A 22,070-nucleotide genomic window follows, 5' to 3' on the forward strand; every position below is an offset into this window, starting at 1 on the left:
TATGTGACTATTCAATTTTAATTTTCCGACAAAGTATTTTTTAGGATCTAAATCTACATTAGAAAAAAACACCCTTTCAGAAACATTTTTTGTGCATTTTAACTCTTAAATATATGTAGATTTCAAATATGTAAAACAATAAATAAATAAAATTAAAAAAATTTTTGAATCTTCTTTGATAAAAAAAAATTGCAGCAAGAGGGTTAACCCGCAGCTAGGTTTCGCTCTCATAAAATTCGATTTTTCAGGTAATGTAAAATCGAAAAAATCAGGTAATGTAAAATATTTGTTATTACTTCTAAAAACGTTAGTCGTTTTACAACTTTAAAAATAATTATGATATATCTAATTAGTTTGATTCTATAATCAATTAATATGCTAACCCATCAATTGATTATTACATATTAGTAAGATAGTTTGTATTTAACACTGAAGCAATTCTTAAAGATGATGCATTTCTTTCGTTCCGAATTAGCGGAAATTTTTTTATATTATATTTTAATTACGAAGCACTCGAAGTAAGTATTATATTCAATGATAAGTAATCATTATAATAAAGGACTTATTTCAAAAGAATAGTTTGGTATAAAAATTTATTCCTTTTCCTATCAAATACTTTTCATTTAAGTATGTATATAATAATTAACTTTTTATGCTTTGCAAAATGAATGAATTAAAAAAATCTCTTTTTTCTATACAATAATGAAAACATAAAAGATTCGAAGAAACATTCGATTCTATAAGAAGATTACTTCAGCTTTCAAATTTTTAATTATAAAATGTCATCGTCTCACATATTTTCTTTTTTAATCTTTGAGATCATTTCTTTAAAAATGAACATTTAAAGAAATAATTTTAATCACAAAGCTTCTGCTTGAGAGAAAACTGAAAATTGTATTTCCTTAATTATTGTCTTTTTAAAACTTAATTTTTTAAGTCATTATTTTATGCAAAAAATTACGCATCAGCATTTATTAATGCATTTTAAAAATATAATTAATTCAGAAAAAAAATTAATTAATGATGTTATCTTTTAATGCAATAATTCATGATTTTCAATTTTTATTTTGTTCTTTAACGCTCACTTGCCCATTTTAATGGGAGTTTTTTTTTTAAATTTTAATTTTTAAAAGATGCGAAAACACTATACAAAACAATATTTGTTAACAATATGCAAAAAAAATTTAAAGACTCCAAATAACTTTTGATCTAATGATCGGGTTTTTACGTAATAACTCTCAATCTTGATTGTTCTCGAGGGTGACCTTAAATATGGTAATTAATTAGTGTTGACTATATTTTAAGTTACGATATTAAACACAAAAGCGTATTTTCTCTAAATAAACAAACTGGACCTCCACCAAGTGTGCACATTTTTACATCATTTTAAGGGATGTAATTTTATACAGCAAAATATAAAATTTGAATAAAATCGGTCATATAGTTCCTTGGAAATCCAATTTTAATTGTTCGATTTTTTTTAAAATTCGATTTCTCAGAAACTATTTGACCGTTTTCGTTACATTAAAATGCTGTAAAAGTACGGGTACCTTACAAATTCCAGACTGTGGCTACCCCCTCCCTATTTCGAAGGTCAGGAATCCAAACCCATCGAAAAAAGCTATGTTTATTAAAGGAATTAAGTGTGCCAAATTTCACAATCTAAAATATTGTCTGTACTAGTAAATTAGCATATTTGAGGTCACTTTCATGAACGATTGAGTCCTTATACGTGAAAATCCGATCATTAGATATAAAGTTATTCGGGAAGTTTCGTTTATTTTTATTATATGCGCTGTGCACCTACTCAGCTATTGTTTCTGTGAAACTGAACATACTTTCGAATAACAAGATTTAAAAAGTTGGAAACATGGCGAAGTGAATTCTCAAAAAAAAGAAGAAAAAAATTGGACTCAAGTAAAATTTGGAGAAATTTCTTATCAGGCAATTAATTTCTTAGTTTTATCGTCTTTGTTGAATGCGCAAGCTTTTACACAGAGATACAAAGAAGAAGTATTATGCAATTTGGTTCACTTTTTAAAATTTAAATAGAGCTGTATCTTTTTTTAGAAAAACGAAAGAACTGGTAGCAAAAAGAGATTCTAGATTGTTTTTAAATTAACAGTAAACATATATTTATTTCTGTCGTTTATTTAGTTTTTGTAATACATACACAGAGATGCCAGCATGTCATACTTAGAATAAAAAAAAGTTCTAATGATAATTAATTTTTTGTTATGTGCATGATTGTTGTTTACTTAAATTTGTCACCTTGCGTTGATGCTTTTAAAGTATGTATGTTACAGAAATGGGTGGTTGTTGACTTCCACCGGTGAATGTTGACAATCACATAGTTCGTTTTGGTAAATTTCAGAAACATATACTAGGTCTAGTTAAGTGCTACTGCCCGGTATACAGTTGCCCGGTATGCCCTACATCAATCTTTTTAAGGCCAGGTGCCACTGACCAGTATGCATTTAACAGGTACTCCGAGCACTGATATTTCTCCTAATCTATTCTCAGCAGATATTAAAATATCGAATAATTATAATAATATCAACAAATAAATTAATATAAAATCGGATATAATAAATATTTTGGACATTCATCAAAGCAACTATGTGATTGTTAACATTCACCGGTGAAAGTCGACATTCTCTTGATTTCACGTTAAAACATATAATATGTTACTGCTAAAGTTGTATGTTACTGTATCTGTTATTTTATAGAATAACTAGGTATTTCATGAAATATCTAGATGCGTCAGTTAAAGTAAGTAAAATTATTGAATTCTATGGTTTAATTAGGTGTCCTATAGAATTACTTGATCGTTAAAGTATGAAATACGGCACTCGAAAATTCTTGGAACCGGTTCTAACTGCTTTTAGAGAGTTTCGAACCGCTGCTTTGCAATGACGTGTGTGTTTTTAAGCTTCATTCCGTTGCTTTTAAACGTAGTTATTAATACCAGCAATAATAAATTATATCATCTGCTTTTCATAATTATTTATCAATTAATTAACCGTAATAGGGTTAACATTTATTTTTTGAGAGATTTTAGCTATTTATGATCAATTAATTTATGAAATAACTTTGAGAAAGGTTTATTTTTCACTTTAACGGTCTATTATTAGTTATTCCATAGAATAACTAGATAAAGTACTAAATTTTTCATCTATTATATACTTTAACTGATTTGTCTAGTTGTTTCATGAAATACCTTGTTATAACTGAATTTTACACTTTAACGATAACACATTATATACACCTGTATGCTCCTTTGAAAATAACTCTAAACCGTAACTTATCGCATCATAAACTGAAATATATTGTCGACTTCTTGCCACGTCCAACGTGCCAGAGAAGAGGGAAACACTTAAGTGAATTCTAAAAACTCTTGGTTCTGGCTATAATATTAAATTTCATAAAAACTGTAACTTGTAGAGGAAAATGGATTTTCCAGATTTTGAATCGACTGATGAAATAACTGAATTACACACTTTAACGTACCTTATATGTATGAAAATAAACGAAATTCTGCAAGCTTTTTAGTCATGTAGGACACTAGTTTTGCAACAACAACAAAAAGAACAGCGGAACTTTATAAATAGAATTTTATAAACAGAATTTTATAAATATTTCAATTTAAAAATCTAATGAAAATAAATTTTTAAACTGATAGTATCTGTGAACGTTCGTAATTTACTAGAGTGTGTTCTATTCCATAGCGTATCTGAGGCATGCCCCGTGCTTTAAGAATGTATCTCTGGCGGAAGATAAATGCGCTCCAAAATATCGATATTTGATGGAACTCTCAGAAAATGTCAATCAGAGACAGAATATCGACGAAAAACTCAGAGAGTCCTGCTGGTGAGTATATTCTCTCGAGTCTTTGGTGCTTCAAAACTTTGAGTTCCAGCATTCGATAGGTTTCTGTTGGGCAGTTTATTTCACTTAATTCTATCATTGTTTTTAATATGAAGTACAGATTGACTACAGTCATTTCGGATTAACTTAGTTGATAATGGAGAGGTAACTCTTGACGATTCCTTTCTTTAGATTACTATTTTGCTTTTTCTGTTTAAAAAAAGAAAAAAAATTATATTTAATACGGTATCAAGTTTTAAACATTGACACTTTATTCTTAATTAAATGAAAGTGATTTACAATGATTTTGTGACTATCTCATTACGTTTAAATAATTTAAACATATACAGCATAGTAGGCCCATTGCTTTCTATGAAAGTGTGTTTAAGTGTTGACTAAAGGAACACCAGCGTAAATAAATAAATAAAAAAAAAAAATCAACATGAAAGTTGGCAGGTATGCACATATTTTATACAGAAATGTGATTAAATGTTTTCCTTATTAAACTATGAGGTAAAAGCCAGCCATCTCTACAAATTCATCAGTAAAGTAACATTTCTGAAAATGTTTTCTTGCTTTCTTAGGAAACGTTGATTTTAAATTGACGATCTTCTATAGAGCAAACAAACAAAAAATTCCGTTTGAAAAGTGATGCAGGAGAACAAAGTTGAAAGAACTATGACTTCTTTCTCCCATACGTCACCGGTTTGTTCACTCACCTTTCTCATTCACTCGACATAGTTCTCCAGAGATCAATTTCTTGTCCGCAATATATCAACTGAAAAAACGAACAACCTCTATCCATCACGGTAAGAGCATCTCGAACGACTCTGTTTGAATAGAGAGAAGAAAAAAAAAACGAATGAATTTTTCAAACTTGACTTGAGAGACCGATGTGAAATATAGGTAGTTTTTAAATTCAGCTATGAAAAATAACTAATGGATATGCTGCCTTTTATCTAATTTAACTAATACGACACATTTGGAGGCGATACTTTGTTGAAGCAAAAGAATTTACGTGAAAGGTATATCTTGAGTTTAGAAAAGTATACAAGTCTATAAAAAAAAAATACATATTGTTGTGATCTGTTTTAATGATGGGTTCATTTAATGCGTAAGACTACTGAACGAGTTCAAAGATAATTTATTTACTGATAAAGAAAAAAAAACACAAATGACGAATAGATACGTGCACTTATTCAAGCACATGGATGTCACGGCGACTAACAACGTGAAAAGTAATGATTAATAAATAGCAAACATCTAATGAACGAGATTAAATTTAGTGTCTTTTTCTAGCCTATTCTTTTCAGTCTTCTTTCAAAAGTAAATGCAAGATGTTTTTTCACTTTAAATATGAATAATTTCAAAGTAAGTCATAATGGTAGTTACGATTGAATATTTTAATGAATTAAATAAATAAAAATGAATTTTCTGCCACTTTTTAAATTTTCAGTCCCTCGTATCTCTGTAAGCACAGATCTTCCAACATAAAATTAAGAATATCTCAATTCCATCTCGTATATTCTTCATCAGAAAGAACATCTCAGTCTCTCGATTAAGGTTTCCATGGAAACAGTCCGGTAAATAATTATCATAACGCCGTTTTATAGCTTATGACTCGCATGGTATGATTCCTATAATCACTAAAGCTAATGAATACACAAACATGGAACCTTTGTTACAATATAATATATTTTTGAAACGTTTGTTACATTTTCAAAAATTTAAAAGCTTTCTGAATTGATTTCAGCTAGGTACTAGATTTAAAATGTTCATGCAAGGCTGCCAACTACTACGATTTTTTCATAATATTTTATAAAGTAGTGTGGAAAATAAATTTAACCCTTTGGATCTGGTTTATTTAAATTCCCAACTATGAGGAAACAACCAAGTTAAAAACATGGCAGTAAGCACCGCTTTTTTATTTATTGGTAATAAATGCATGGCGAGTCTCACTCGTCAAATGTACGCAAAGGGTTAAATTGGACTTACTAAACGAAGAATGGTAAATACATTTGAACATTAATTTAACTAACGCTAGAAGAACTTGTACCAAAGAGCGTACAAGGTGGCTGCTAATGTAATAACAAAATTATATTTTTTTCATAATTTTGTTATTTTAATTTATACGGCAATATCTAAATCATTTTGTTTTCTAACTACCGTTTTTTCTTACAAAATAATATTCATTGTTAAATTAAAACCAAGCACATTTAATGAAGAAGCTAATTATAACTCTAATTACAGTGCCCTTTGAAATATTAAAATCTGAAAATTAAGTTATTTTTATATCTAACAAGATATTAAACTTTTAAATAATACATCGTGCATGAATAACTTAAATAGGTAATACGGGTGTAGTCATAATATCTCATTTCCCTTACAAATTCGCGAAAAATATCCCACATGCCCTACACAGGTTACTTATTAATGCAAAAGTTGGTGATTAATAATAACCAAAATTAGTCACATTTTTTTGCAAATTTTTTTCAGATAACTATTGTAAGAGGATGATGGAAATGCTTTGATTTTTAAATATGAATAATTTACAATTTATGTTATGGAGGTAGTTAGAATTTAATAGTTATATAAATTAAATAAATAAAAAATGAATTGAAATTTTACCACTTCTTACATTATTGGTCACCCGACGCATCCTATCTACCAAAATTTGTTTTGGGCATTTCAACCCCTGATTATAATTAATAAAGTGTAAAAACTATCTTTTCAAAACATGTCCATAAGATAAGACTGATAGTAACTTTATTATTTAGAAGATACTAGGTTGAAACGAAAATTGATGTGCACCCTATGAGAATTCATAATAGAAAATAACAAAATCATGTCCGTACGATAATTTTCAAAATTAAAGTGTTAATAAAAACTGGAAAAATCTCCAATTAATAAAAGAGCAAGCATCTTACTTTATACAGGTATTTTTCACATCATTGACCTCGACGAAGGTAAAATTTCATTTCGTCGAGGGATGATTTAGATAAAAAAAAAAGTGACTGCAAGAATATGGATACATCTTATTAAATATCATTTTTATAGTTTTTCAATTCTAATTTTGAAAATTCTGAAGTCTTTATAGCACAACTTGATTTTCAAATTTAGCTATCAATTTCTAACGAACTTATTTTTATTTAAGCGGTAGCGGCGTTATGGTTTGATATTTATTTCTTGATTTAATAAAATTAGTTTAAAATAATTTTAACTACAACTACAGACATGTATGCAATATTGTATGTACACCAATATTATCTGAAAGCAATATCATATGTAAGCAAATATATTTACAACTATTAAAGAAACCTTACTCATTTTTGTCAATCCTTATTGGTTTTTTTTCCTTATCGCCGCGGATTAAGGAAATGTTGAATAAAAATAGTTTATCATTCATTTTCCTACCGTCAAACTGAGAGCTCAACTCAACGTTTGCAAGCCATTGCTTGCTCAAAACTTACTCACGAGCCACATATGCATACCTGCCAACTTTTAATCCCTTCGAGCATGATTTTCCCCACTGGTAGTAAAATTGAATGTTAATTACATTTTTAGGCAGAAGCATACATTTGCTTTGAGATAGCGTCGTCGGACTACCTTAACTGTATTCCGTGTCATTATATATACTTAATATTTTTAAAAATAGTGGTGATCAAAAAGATTATAAATTTAGTTTTTAAATACAAGGAATATATAGAAAGCAAACATTTTACTACCACTTTAAATATAGAAATAAAATTTTACGCCAAATGCGTAAAAGTTGGCAAGTATGCATGTTATTTTTGCAATTCAAGTATTTGGAATGATTGCGGGCATGTGCAGAATGATTGCAATTTTGATCTGACCTATTATATTAATACTGATAATCGCATTTTGATGTTTTTGCAACGATACATTTCCTTGATTTTCAGTAATTCAAATGGGTCTTTTTTATAAAAGAAAGTGGTAGAGAAGTGGCATAAAAAACACATCATATATGGAGCAAAAGAGCAAGGGCATGCAGATACAAACTTTGTAATGAAAGTATTCGACAGAACTAAACATTCAGGGGTAAATGCCCTATAACTCTTTTTTTTTCTTCTGATCTATACATTTCGGGGTAAATACTGTACCACTTTGTTTTTCTGATCTATACATTTAAATATAAATGCAATACCTACTTTTGATACTACTTCAAGCTTAGAACTTCTGAATCACATATGACCTTTTAGTTTTATATCTCAACAGAATTGACGAATCGGTTAGAAGCGCTTAATGCCGAGATTTCCCTCATATCCAGCATCCTTTAGATTCTGATCCATTAATAATCAACTTTTACGCATTTGGCGTAAAATTTTATTTCTATATTTAAAGTGGTAGTAAAATGTATGCTTTCTATATATTCCTTGCATTTATAAACTTAATTTATAATATTTTTAATTCACCTCTATTTTTAAAAAAATTAAGCATATACATTAATATGTAATACTGTTCTTGCAATTCCTTTTACCTAACTTTTATATTGCCACTCTTACTACTTAGTAACCACCATATATTAAGACTCTTCACTCTTAGTTTAAACTAATTTGTGACTTCCGCCTCTGCGTTTTCGCTCGCCACTCTACCCTTCTCTCAATCGACATCATTACAGGTGCCCACGGGCATCACCTCAGATGAAGGAGTCAATTGTCCGCTTCGCGGACAGGCACTCTGTTTTCTACTCCAGTTCAAGTTTTTTTGTAATCCGCTTAAGCTTGTTCATAATACAGCAAATGTTTCTGCCTAAAATTGTAATTTACATTTCATTTTACTACCACTGGGGAATATCATCCTTGAAAGGATTAAAAATTGGCAGGTATGCATTATATATTTAGAGGTAAATGACCTACCACTCTTCTTTTCTGATCGTCATTTAGATTTAACTACACTGCCATCTATTTTTTGCTGATGTATACAATTAGGGGTAAATCCCCTATCACTCTTTGCTAATCAATACATGTAGGTGTAAATGCACTACTATCTGGTTTCTCTGATCTAAACATTTAGGGGCAAATACCCAACCATTCTTTTTAGAAAAGGCATCATTTGTTGCATTAAAAACAAAAAATAATATTAGGAAAGAGGCAGACACGGAGAAAAGACTTTTTTCAATAATTATAATGACGAGTAGAAATGATATATTGTGATGACAGTTTCACCTGTTTTGTTACAGCCAAGGCTGTTGGGAGTATCGAACTGAACTACATTAAACACCTTTTCCCATTCATCTTTAACTTGAACTTTGTGGTGTTTTGATGAGCTGGTGGAATGCAAATGAAGTATTCATGTGGATCATTGAATTCTGACTGTGCAGTAGGGTTTGTAGTTGTAGTTCATTTACGTCTCACTAAAGCTGTACAATGGGGTATTGGCGACGGTCTGGGAAACATCCCAGAGGATGATCCGAAGACATGCCATCACAATTCTGATCCTCTGCAGAGGGGCTGGCATCCCCTCTTCGGTAGTCCGACTACCTGCACGCGAAGTTCAGCACTTTACGGTAGAACAGTTTAACGAGGACCCATACCGCACGCCCTCACTCCCAACGCAGACTGATCCAAGTGGTCACCCACCCGCACACTGACCGCAGCCAGTGATGCTTGACTTCGGTGATCTGCTGAAAACCGTGTCTTAAAGATCAGTCCGCTGCGGGACATATGCAGTAGGAGAGAATTACAGATAGTCTGAGGGAGTCAGGTTAGAAAGATGTTGGCAACATTTTGGTTTGGATGGGTTTCATTGCTATTTTTAGATAACATAACTATTATTACATAGATACTATATCTGTATATAACTATACCCTTCTATACTCTATATCTTTCAGTGCATTCGACGAATTTGTGTCTTGCAAGTACCTTCATGTAAGTCAAGATTGTGGACATGATGCAGCACGATTTCTGCAACAACATTTGGACCGCATATCGAGTCCCCTCATACACGAGCATTGCGCACATTACACATACGCAACTGACGCATGCGGAGTTGCTTCATCTTCCCCACACTTTCGACATTCATGTTATTTGATGGTGCTGATGATACTGGTGATACTGACTCTAAAAAATCTTCACTTAATCAATTACAGATTAAAAAAGCATCACTGACCTTAAAGAGCTACTGATCTTTAAAAAGGAAATTTTGAGACGATATTTCTAGATTAGATTGAAAGCATTTTGATGAATTCTAGAAGTTTAGAGGGAAATCGTTATAGTAAAAATAAATAATGAAGATTTTTTTGTAAATACATGAAAGAAATATTTCTTTTTTTAACTGTGCAAGTTCTGTAACACGGAGCCAGTCGAGAACACTTTGAATTGTTAAAATTAACGCCGTATGTTATATTCTTTGTTAATAGATTCGGTGCGTCAGGTTTACGCGATTTCCCCATTTTCCATCTCCCTTACCATAGTGTCAGAAAATTTTTTCCCCTCGACAGGACATTTCAGTAAGAAGCATATATGGCAGTACTTTTACTTCCGTTACTTGTACCGCCGGTGCAAGTAAAAAGTACGTACTTTTACTTGTACTTCGCTACTTTTTAAATTTAGTACTTTTGCTTGTACTTTCGTTACTTTTTTAGGGAAAAAGTACAAGTATTTGCAACGGAAACGTCGAATGAAATCGTTACTTTTTTCTAAAACTCGGTAAGCGTTCTAAAAAAAATTTTTATGTCTTTTTAATTTATAAAATTAATGTGCAACATACATGCATTCACAGCTAACATAGCTTTTAAATACCTTGACCTTTTAAAATTGTCATTCCTGAAAGGGAAAAGACGGCTCTTTTGATCTTTTTTTGACTGCAACTATCATAGTGAACTAAAATTATGTTTATGCCTGACCCTGTCAAACAACGCCCAGTCAAATCTCTAAGAACTTCAGAACTATTTCTGCTATTAAAAACTATTATAATTACTTTTTTAACTCTTGAAAACTTGAAGGTATTAATTTAGCCGCTGATACTAAAATTCGTTTACAAATTTTAATTATTCCGTTAGGCAGAAATGTTCGGAAAAAGATTTTCTCGCATGACTTCAGCATTAGCCATTGTTACAAATAAAACTGTAGACTGTTCTGTTTCAACTTATACTGCATATTCAATTATTTTTCACTAGCTCAAAGATCACAAAGCTATCTGAAACCCCGTGTTTGCTTTGTTTATGTTTGTGCTTTTAAAACGCGTTTCTATAGAGTAAAACAATTTTAAATCAATGGTAATTTGAATAAATAGAAATAATAAACTAAAAATTAAAATCAATAGATAAAATTTGTTTTTCGTGCAAATCCATAAAAAGTTTGATATTAAAATTATATTTGATTTTAAAATTATATTATACGATTATATTATACGATTATATTATAAAATTATATTATAATATTCTTCCGAATTTAAAAATAAATTAATGTCCATAACTTTCAAAATTAAAAATAATTAAATAAATAACAACAATTTTGCAGAAACATCAAAGAACATAAGAATATTATTCAATAAAATTTTAGGTTACTTTGAATTTTCGATTTCCTAGAAACGTACTTTTAAATCGTTACTTTTTTTGTTTAGTACTTGTACTTTTACTTGTACTTTTTACTCGTTACTTTTGAAAATAAGAACTTTTTACTTTTTACTCGTTACTTTTTTTAAAAATACTTGTACTTTTACTCGTTACTTTTTAAAAGTAACGTTGCCATACATGGTAAGAAGTTGGAATATACTGACAAGGGGAAAACGAAATTGACTGAAATCATAGTTAAAAAGTGTAGAAAATGGGAAAATCGCTAAACCCTGATACACGTTTTCTATCTATAAAGAGACAAAGATTATTACAAATTAAAAACTTCACAAACATCAAAGATAATTCAAATTTAACGCTATAAATTGGATAAATACTCGTTTCTCTATTTATGCAAACAAATTATTTAATACTAAACTTTTTTTTTCTATAAGGTTTTATTTGTTATTGAAAATGCATATTATTGAAATGTATGCAAACTGAATTTTCATTGTAATCATTTCATTATGATGAAAATTCAAATGAAAATTTATTGAGATTTCTAAAAATAATGAATCAGACATTATTATTTGTTTATATTTTTATCTTAAGTGTTTTGTTTCGTGGTAGAGAATTATTTTAAATTTAATGAAAGTCCAAATGAAAATTTATTGAATAAGATAGGTAGAGCCAGTTTCTGAAAATAATAAGCGTTAGTCGGAAATTTCTAAAAATAATAAATCGGGCATTATTATTTGTTAGTTGAAGTAATTTGGAGTGTGTTCTACGATGCTGTATGTCACAGAACTCACTGATTATATTAATACAATTGGAAAAAAATTATAAGTAAATTAAATAAGTACAATTTAACAAACACGTTTTTACAAAATTTATAGACTTTCACTGAGGATAAATATTAGAAACAAAGAATTAGAGAGTATAATTGACAGTTTTTAATGAGTACTAATTTATTTGAAAAATATTTAAAGGCCAAAAATTAAAATTAAGATTTAAATAAAAACGCACAACGTAAATAATATTTAAAAAAATTCAATCACAAATGTTTGGCTTTGTTAACAATTGCATATTATTCTTTTAATTTAATACGATGTATTCATTAGAAAAAAAACTTAAAACTGAATTACAAGCTATAATTTATTTTTACTTTTGTTATATTTTTAATTTCATATAAATAAAACTTAGAACAAAAAAAAAATTTAATTTCAAAATATTATTGGTAGAAAATGTAGAATTCGTAAGATTTATTTTCGTAAATTCTAATTAATTCCGATTTGTTAGTGCCACCAACACATCATAATTACTTTTAAAATGCGAAGAACTTGAAAACCCTAAACATTATATGAATCATTAGCATAACATGCATCCATAAAATCATGATGGATGATAAATATCATTGAAAAGGGAAAATACAATATTAAAAAATACTTGATTGCCCAAATACAGGATATTTACATGGTTTCTAAAATCATGCAATTGGGTACTTGCAACTCAAGAAGTAAAATACCGCTGAAATCACATGATTGTAGGTAATCACGTGGTTGTGCATAGCTCATTAACGTTACGTCGAAAATGCTTCGTTTATTGTCACGCTGAATAAATTTTTGAATCAGATTTAATTGGATACCAGCCAGTGACGTCACGCGTGTGTGTCGAATGTGATTTGCTGCTGAATCGTGACCTGAACAAATGCCATGATTTACATATGGTGACGCTAACTAATATTCAATTCTGAAAATAAAAACATAAGTAAAATTGATATTAACATAATCGAATTATTTTGTTAGCAAATTCAAAGTTTTCACCTGTAATAGGACTTAAATACATTATATTTTGATTTTTAAAAAAATTTCGAATTTTAAAGGATGAAAATAGTCAATTATATCTCATTTACATGCAATTATGACATTTCGCTTGAAACAAAACGAAATAGCAAAAGAAAAGGAAAAAAATCGATTTAATCTGTGCTGTATATCAGTATTTATTGTTTATTCAATAACATTTGGGGACGACTAGCTAAGAAAAATGGTAAACAAACTACTTTATTATCAATTTATTAATGTGCTAGATAACAATGCTTTTTATTGATTTGGTTTGATTTTATAATTCGCTTGTTATATTACATATTTAATTTATTTTGGATTAAAAACTTAATGTTAAATTTTCTTTATTAGTAAATTCTTCTGTTTATTTTTTTATTACAATAATTTTATTTCATTGTCTTTTCTGCCTCTCTTTACATAGCTGAAAACAAGTTTGATTCGAATTTTTTTTTCTCCAGGAATTTTTATAATTCATTCGATTGAATATTAAGCGTCCCCTCTTCTCTGCTAAATAAGGAGTGGCAGGAAGAAGATAATACATGTCAGTTTATGATGCGATTCCTTAAGATAGTAAACTTTTTTGTCTAAACTGTTTTTGTCAACGAAGCAGTGCGTGAAAAAAAAGTGTACAACTGTGAACAAGTATACAGTGCGCAAAAAAATTTTGAAAAAATAAAATCCGACCACATAAGTTTTGTTCTAATGATCGGATCTTCACGTTCTAGGACTCAATCTTAATGGTTCTAGATAGTGACTTCAAATATGCTAATTAATTAATGTGCAGACTATATTTTAAGATACGAAAGCATACTTTCTTTAAAAAACGAAAACTTTTTTTTTTGACGACAGGTTTAGATTTATGTCCCCCGAAATATAGCAATCTGGGAAATATGGTTCCATGGTTTGGTCATGAGAGCGATCTTAAGTTTGGATCCTTTCATGTTAATGTTACTCTTTGCGTATTTCGCCATAACTTTTTAAACTAGTAGAAATTTTTTTTCTCTCAATTATAAAATGCGTTTACCTGAAAGTAATTCCCATCAAAAAATAACGTTTACTAAATATTTACTATTTTTTTTATTTTATTTAATAAAAGTCGAGTAAAAGTGGCTGGTGAAGGGTTAAATTGTAATTAAAACATTTTCTGTAGAAATAGTTGGATGTTATCATCTTGCTACTACGTTGATACAGGCTTTAGGAAAAATTTCTTTACGCTCAGTCCCGTGATCGTCGGTGAAAGTGTTAAACACTCATTTTGATACGAGTTATTAAAATGAAAATGTGTTTATGGATGATTTACCGTGTAAGATTATGCACAGATGGCGTTACGGGTTAAAATTTGTCTCACGACTTCTGGATCACTACTTCGGATTGATTTTTACTCCAAAATATGAAAAAGGATGCTATCAAATATTATTATCCTTGTAGTGTTTACAATATAAAACGCATTTTGAAATTAAATTTCAACGAAACAAACGACATAAGGATTTGGAAGACTCTTCAAGCATTCTATACTTTGCAGGATGCAACCCAAAAAATAACTAACGATGATAATTCACACAAATATTACCAAACAAAGGATAAACACTAAAAGCAATGTAAACCTTACACTTTATTTATGTTGTGATATTAATTTTCTGAAATTTATTTTAATCTTACAAACAGTTAGAATTTATAAGTTACGGGAGACTCTTATGAATAGTGAAATTACGCGCAAATTAAAATATAAATCGCATTAATAAAACTTCCTGGAATATTAAGCCTGTTTACACATCGCCTCGTAAGCATAACATAGGCGGAAGGATACACCGGAAGTTTTCTAAATTTTTTTCCCGTTATAGGAAGCTTTCTATTATTTATATTCACCCTACCATCCATAACATTAGCCCCGCCTACAATTTTCTGCAACTTTTCCCAACGGTTGCTATTGTGCAACACGTTTGCTGCTTGTGTGTCGTAACAGAGCAGACAATTAAGAGAAATAAAAGAATTTTACCACTTTATTTTTAAATTTAATATTATTAAATAATTAAAACTAAAAAATTGAAAGTTATTTTCCAACTACTCTGGATTCTCATTAGCCCTGGGTTTCGTCAATGTAATATTTGCAGATTTTCTGTAATTTCTGGCAACTTTTTAGAAGGCTAGTGGTGATGAATACACGATAAGTTGAATTTACTAAACTTACATTAATAGACAACCACTAGAAAATATTTATCCAAGTTGGCATGTCTGTAACAATGAATCGGTTATTTATCTCTTATGAGTAACTTGTTTTTATTTACTTTATGAATGAATGCATATTTAAATTATGAATTGAGATTTATCGTCACCGAGTGTATCAAAATTAATCTTTCGTATTTAATGAGTCATATATTGTGTTCATAAGAATATTTTGTACACGTATCACCAGTGTTAATATCTTGGTCTTTTATCTCTGTAACAATGTAAGAAATAAAAATGTATATTATTGTGTTTAGACTCGTTTTTTATGTGTTTATTTTAATTCATTGCCAATCTTATCAATACGAAAAACATTATGAGCACCAACTACCCATTTTACTAACGTCGTGTGGAGTGATCAGTTCCACGCAAAGTAAAAGATCGACATAATTGTGAGGGAAACGCGTGTAACTTTCTTTTTTTTAACGGCAGACACTGAACTTGCCGTTATTCGACATGGAAGGTGCGGGAAGTGTTTCTTATTTTGTGTTGCCTGTTAAGCACTTTGTGTCCAAAGTCACGAAGGCGTGCAATATTACCAACGCCACAGATACCCCTTCATAGGGAGGGCCACATTCACACATCACATACAGCAGAGTACAACACACAGAAAGAAACACCCATGCCCTGAGCTGGATTCGAACCCACAACCATTAGCTCCGCTGTCAGGCAAGCTAACCGCTCAGCTACCTGGCAGGTATAAACCTATATTTCAGTATATGAAATTACTTAAAGCCCTTTATTCATTCATTGTGGAGGTATGGAACACTTTATGAGGCAGGGTGAAAAGAAAGTTGAAGTGAATGAAGCACCCTACAAAAATAAATCTTTAGGATAATATGAGATTTCTGAATATCGAAAAAAAGACGTAGTAGAACATATGATGAGCTACAGCTTTTAATATGTAAGAATGATTTAAATAATACACTCTAGTTTATGATATATACTCTAGTTAAAACAAAATCTAGTCAAAGCATTATATGCACTAGTTAATGCAAACAGCAACGCAAGTTTCGTATTGCCGAGATGGAGGCATCACAACAGTAATGGCGGGCGAATGGTCGAAGTCTTATAATTTCTATGAAGTTTCTAAATATGATTAAAATTTGCTTCATAGTGCAATATTTTTGCTTTTTAGAAGTTTTTCGCAATAAGTTTATAGAAGTTGTCGTTTAATATCCAGATTTTGAAAATATCAATCTTGTTTTTGTTTAACTTAGCGTCGCTCACACCGCTAGTTGGAGAACTGGAGGCAATGAGTTCGATCCAGTTGGCCGACAAAACAACCAACGTGTATACGCAGCAAGGTGCACATTTAATCTGTCGTGGCTGAAAGTCCTCTCGTTAGATGTCCGGTTGAAGTTTGGAGAAAAAAATAGAAACTCTTGTGCTGTCCACGCCGTCTGACCAGGGTCGAAGTCACGTGGCATTCTTACTATAATCATTAAAAGATGAGCCGTAAAAATGGTGCTAGTTACTAGACCATGGTTGTGTGCTGATGATGTTATTTAACTTAAAGTCTTAAAAGTTCGTTTAATCTCTCTAATACGTGAGGCCACACTTATGAGAAATTTGAAAAATACTTTTATATCAACTTAGAAGTTGGCAAAATTTGTTTTGCACTTATTAAAAAAAAGACTTCAGCTTTCATAATATCAGCCTGATTCTGAGATAATACAGTCAAAGGTAAAATTAGAGAGTTTTCTGGATTGTCTGATTAATCCTCGGTAAAGACAGTCAAAAACATAAGTGCCACGCTAATTTTACATGGCTTGCCCGTCTGGCTCAGGGCTCGAAAAAACTCGGAAATTTTACCCATCCCCGAGGACGGCTTGTCCAACAATGTACCCGTCCTCCTGTGAAACTAACGCGTAGCTTCTAAATAAATAAAAATATAATTTTCTCTTATTTATTACACATTTATATAAATTGCACAATGAATCAGTAGTTACTAGGATTACAAATTCTAAGATTACATTATACAGTAATAAAAGAAATACTAGGTTACCAATAGTAACCTAGTATTTCTTTTATGAAATAACTTCTTTCTTTTATAAAATAATTTAAATGACAAATGTCAAGTTATCTGGAATGTCAATTTATCCGAGGGTACTGCGTTTTTTAAATGAATCAAATATGACGTTTGCCAGTTCCACAATCAGCCAATGATTTACAGAGGTTTCTGCACAGAAATCTGAAAGGGGTTTTCCATTTAAGAGGATGTTCATAATTGCGTTTAACGCTTCTTTTTAAGACCAGTACTTAATGGGTTTTTTTGTAAGTTCATTGCTGAAAAGCCCCTTTCAACCTCTGCAGTCCTCCCAGATGGAGAAAACATCAATTCCACCATGCATAGTATGTTGCTGTATTGTGGGTCATTTTGCTGCATTTGGTCTGACGAAGGAATTAACAGGATTTCTAGATTAGAGGGTCATTTTTGAAGTGCGCTACGCTACACTCTTGTAAGATAACAAAAATTGAAAATTTATCACGAACATTAACCGGAAAATGGCCGTCCGCGCACGTCGGATTCGAGGAATTCATTGTCCGAGGGGAATTTTCGATTGCCGAGGACGGGAGGACGGGCGGTTTTTCGAGCCCTGGTCTGGCCACAACGGTAAATAACTACAAACTAAATTTGCAAATATTAGACACATTTTACTAGTTTTCTAAAATGTTTAGCATGTCATATCTGATGGTAGAAATCATATAAATCTCGGTGCGCTGCCGCGAAGCGGCATTAACCTATTCATCTGTAGTAATAAATCGATGATGAGGAGTAGTGAGGTGGAATGGAGATGGGGGGAAGAGGGGGTGCTTAGCACCAAAAATCGAGAGTGTATTTCGTGTGCTAGGGCAACATATCCCTAAGGAAAAAGGCAGTGATTGGGCTAAATTTAGTGTTGTCGTCAATTAATTCAATATCTAGGAGAGAGTTAAAATTGCTGGTGGTACAGGTTTTTGCTTCATCGTAGAAATTTTTGTTTAAATTTTTTATATAGACGTTGATGTCATCAATTTTAAGATCCCTTTTTATACTATTATTGCTAATGCATTTAGAGGCGCCGACGAGTCTTCTTATAATCTTCCCTTCTGCCATAGAGAGTTTATTTTTTAAATGATCACTTAGAGCAGGGGTGGCGAAGCTTTATGCACCAACGTGCCATTTTTTCTGCAAATTTTTTTAATGAGGTCATAGACGTGCCGACAAATAGTTTTGACTTCATGATTATTGGGTAAATAATAATACTAAATACTATCAACTCAAAACTCTTTATTTACAACGAAAAAAAAATTTTTTTTGCAATGTCTCAATTAAACGCATAATTCAACTTAAAATAACATCAGTGTGATTTCTGTTGTTGCAGATTAGATGACAAATAACTTATATTAGGGTTATAAGATGTTAGTTTAAGCAGAACTGTTAATTTTTTTGCTAGTTTTTATTGTTAGCTTGTTTTTTTATGGTTATTAATTGCTTTTTTGGAATTGTTCATTTTTTTGTTAATTTTTTGTGAATTTTAATTTAATTGTTAATATGCTTCATAGTGAACTTTGTGATCGGTGGCGTGCTCAAAATATTGTGTCGCGCACCATAAATGGCACGCGTGCCATTGGTTCGCCATCCCTGACTTAGAGTGTTAATGGCGGGGCAGGCATAAGTTAGAATTGGCCTAATTGCCATTAGATAGACAGTGAGCTTGCATTTTAAGTCTAAAGATGACTTCGAGTTTAATATGGAGTTGAGGGCCCAATAGGCAACATTCGCTTTTTTAATAATTTTATGTGTTGTTTCCAACTTAAATTAGAGGTGATGGTGACTCCTAGATATTTTGCACTCCTTGTGGGTTTAATGATCTGCTTGTATAGGACTATATCAGGAATAGTTCTACCTTTCTTTTTACTATTGAAAATAATCATTTGGCACTTATCCGGGTGTAGTTTTATCTTCCATTGTGAGCACCATTTTTCGATATTGTAGATCTTCTTTTGCATGTATTTGAAGGTTTGTAAATGACTCATAGATTTTGTGATAATTGCTGTATCGTCGGCATATAGGGCCGTGAATTCGTTTGGATTATCGTTATTAATAGGGAAGTCAGCTGTGTATAAGATGTATAGTAGTGGCCCGAGGATACTACCTTGGGGCACACCGGCTTGAATGTTTTTATAAGCTGAGAACGAGTTATCGATTTTAATTCTGAACTTTCTATCAGTAAGTAATAAGGTCTAATGGAATATTCATTTTATGTAGTTTTACGATAAGTCCCTTATGCCATACTCGGTCGAAGGCCTTGGCAACGTCGAGCATAAGCATAAGGGCGGTTTCGTGTTTAAATTTGGCATTACTGATGTATTCGAGGATGTTTACAAGCTGCTTGGTAGTTGATAGGTGCTTCCTAAAACCATATTGTTGGTTTGGGAGTAGGTGAATATAATCGTTGAGTCCTCGTTGAATAATTTTTTCAAAGATTTTTGATAAAATTATTCAAACATAGGGAGTAGACTAATAGACCTGTAGTTTTCAGGATTAGAGGCTGTTTTACCGGGCTTGGCGAATAGAATGATGTCTGATTTCTTCCATTCCTCGGGAAAATATAGGTTTTTAATGGAGGCATTATAAATATTAACATTTTGGAATATTTTATTTCGAGGGAGATTTTTTATCATGATGTTCGTAATATTATCGTGCCCAGGAGCTTTCTTATTTGCGAGGGTTTTAATGATGCAGTTGACCTCGTCTTCTGATGTCTGTTCGATGTTGTTCTCAATATGGTTGTCTTGATTTATAATATTATTGTAGTAGTCATTTATAATTTTATCGCTTATGGGGCAGGTATTTTCAGTATTGTTGCTGAATTGGGTCTCCATAGTGTTGGTGAAAATGCTATCTTTATCATCAGAGGTATATACTGGGTCGTTTGACCCTTTTAAAGTCATTTTGTTTAGAGGTGATCTCTTAAGAGACTTGGTCATTTTCCAAATTGAATTATCACTATTGTTCAGACTTTCGAGTTTCTCATTCCATAGGCTGTTTCTATGTTGATTACATTTTTCTTTTATAATTTTGTTTAATTTATTGAGTTGACGTTTAAGTTCCGGATTGAAGTTTCTCTGGAATCTTTTTCTCAGTTTATTTTTATCCTTAATAAGTTTTTTGATGTTATGAGGTAGTTTATAGTTGCTGAGGTTGATGGGTTTGAGTTCTGTAGCTTCATTATAAGCATAGGTAATGGCGTTAGAGATATTATTAATGGAGGAGTTTATATAATCATTGGAAATGGGGGCTGAATCTTCGTTAGAATCGGTAAGATGAAGGATGTTGTGGTATAGAGTCCAGTCAGTTTTTCGTCTAAATTGGTTGTTATCCTGCATTTCGAGGGTAGTAGTGATCCAGACAGGGAAATGATCGCTGCTAAGTTCATCTAGGGTTTCAATAGCAAAAGGTGAGCTTGTATTTGTAATCATGAAATCTAAAATGTCTGGAGGGTGCATTACACTATGATGGAGATAGGTGGGTTTTTCAAGAGCGTAGACTGTGAGTCCGAATTCTTTAATGAGCTGGTGCAGTTGTCTTCTAAGTTTGTTAACTTTTCTACAGTCCCATATGTCGTTTTCAGCATTAAAATCACCAAGAGCTATCATTGGAAGATTGGGAGGGAATAGTTTTTTCATAAAATCTGTCGAGAATTCATTACACGGTGGGTTGTAGATGCAAGAAATTTTAATATTATTGTTGTTTATTTGTAGTAAAATGGAGGTTTCTTCTCTATTATTTTCGCTGCTCAGGTTGTATATTGATGCTTTGTACTTCTTATGGATAAATATCGCGCACCCGCCGCCTGTGCGAATAATACGGTCACATTTAAAGGTGTTGTAGTTCGGTACTTTCAGTCTATGGCTGTGCTTTGTGTGGGTCTCAGTAACTGCCATTATGTCAGGGTTGAAATTTGCAATGAAATCGAGAAATTCGGCGAATTTTGTTAGGATGTTGTTTGCATTCCATAGAGCTATGGTTAATGGGGTGAAGGAGAATTTTCTACTCATGATCACTGCTAGAGGTTCCTTGGTTTGGGATTGCTTGCGAATTGTTTAGGAGTTGCTGTTGGAAAATGGATATACATTTTGCAAGGTTGTTGGTGGCTTCCACAGTTGTTGTAGTAATAATGCTGGGTTTAGATTTATTGGTTGTTGGGTGCTATTGTTTTGGACAACATTAGCATAGCTAAATCTTGAGCTGGTGGTATTACTATTGAAATTGTTTCTATTTTCTCTGTTAGTGAAGGATCTTCTATTATTTGTTCTATTGTACATTTTTTCAACAATACTTTCGTATTTAGGGCATTTACTGTAATTTGCTGGGAGATCTCCACCACAGTTGCAGCATTTTGGAGGTTCGTCATTTGTTTTTGTACATTCATTGGTAGCATGGTTCCCTGCACATTTTACACAGCGGTGAGGATGGTTGCGCAGTCTTTGGCCGTGGAAGAAATCGGTGGCATTGTGAGGGGCGGTCGGATTTTCTGTATTCTTCTATATTGATGCACATATTGAACAGGTATTGTAAATGTCTTTACAGCTGGGGGTTTCCTTGTTTAGGGTTGCGACAAAAGTGGGCATAGGAA

At 31.5% G+C, this 22,070-nt stretch overlaps 2 protein-coding genes across 2 annotated transcripts in view; one reads left to right on the forward strand and one right to left on the reverse strand.

Moving 5' to 3' along the window:
• The window catches only part of LOC107439451 (uncharacterized), a 117,204-nt gene extending 103,980 nt beyond the window's left edge, over positions 1-13,224 (forward strand). The window contains exons 4-5 of the mRNA XM_071184325.2: positions 3,729-3,870; positions 9,719-13,224. Of these exons, the coding sequence (XP_071040426.2) occupies positions 3,729-3,870; positions 9,719-9,995 (419 nt within the window). The 3' untranslated portion in view covers positions 9,996-13,224. The remainder of the gene's footprint in view (positions 1-3,728; positions 3,871-9,718) is intronic.
• Positions 1-22,070, reverse strand: part of LOC147803139 (uncharacterized) — a 141,654-nt gene that overhangs the window by 12,225 nt on the left and 107,359 nt on the right. The window lies entirely within an intron of this gene.

This window comes from Parasteatoda tepidariorum, chromosome 10 (genome assembly GCF_982258835.1).
Source record: "Parasteatoda tepidariorum strain Cologne lab strain chromosome 10, Ptep-v5.0, whole genome shotgun sequence".
Classification (NCBI taxonomy): Eukaryota; Metazoa; Arthropoda; class Arachnida; order Araneae; family Theridiidae; genus Parasteatoda; species Parasteatoda tepidariorum.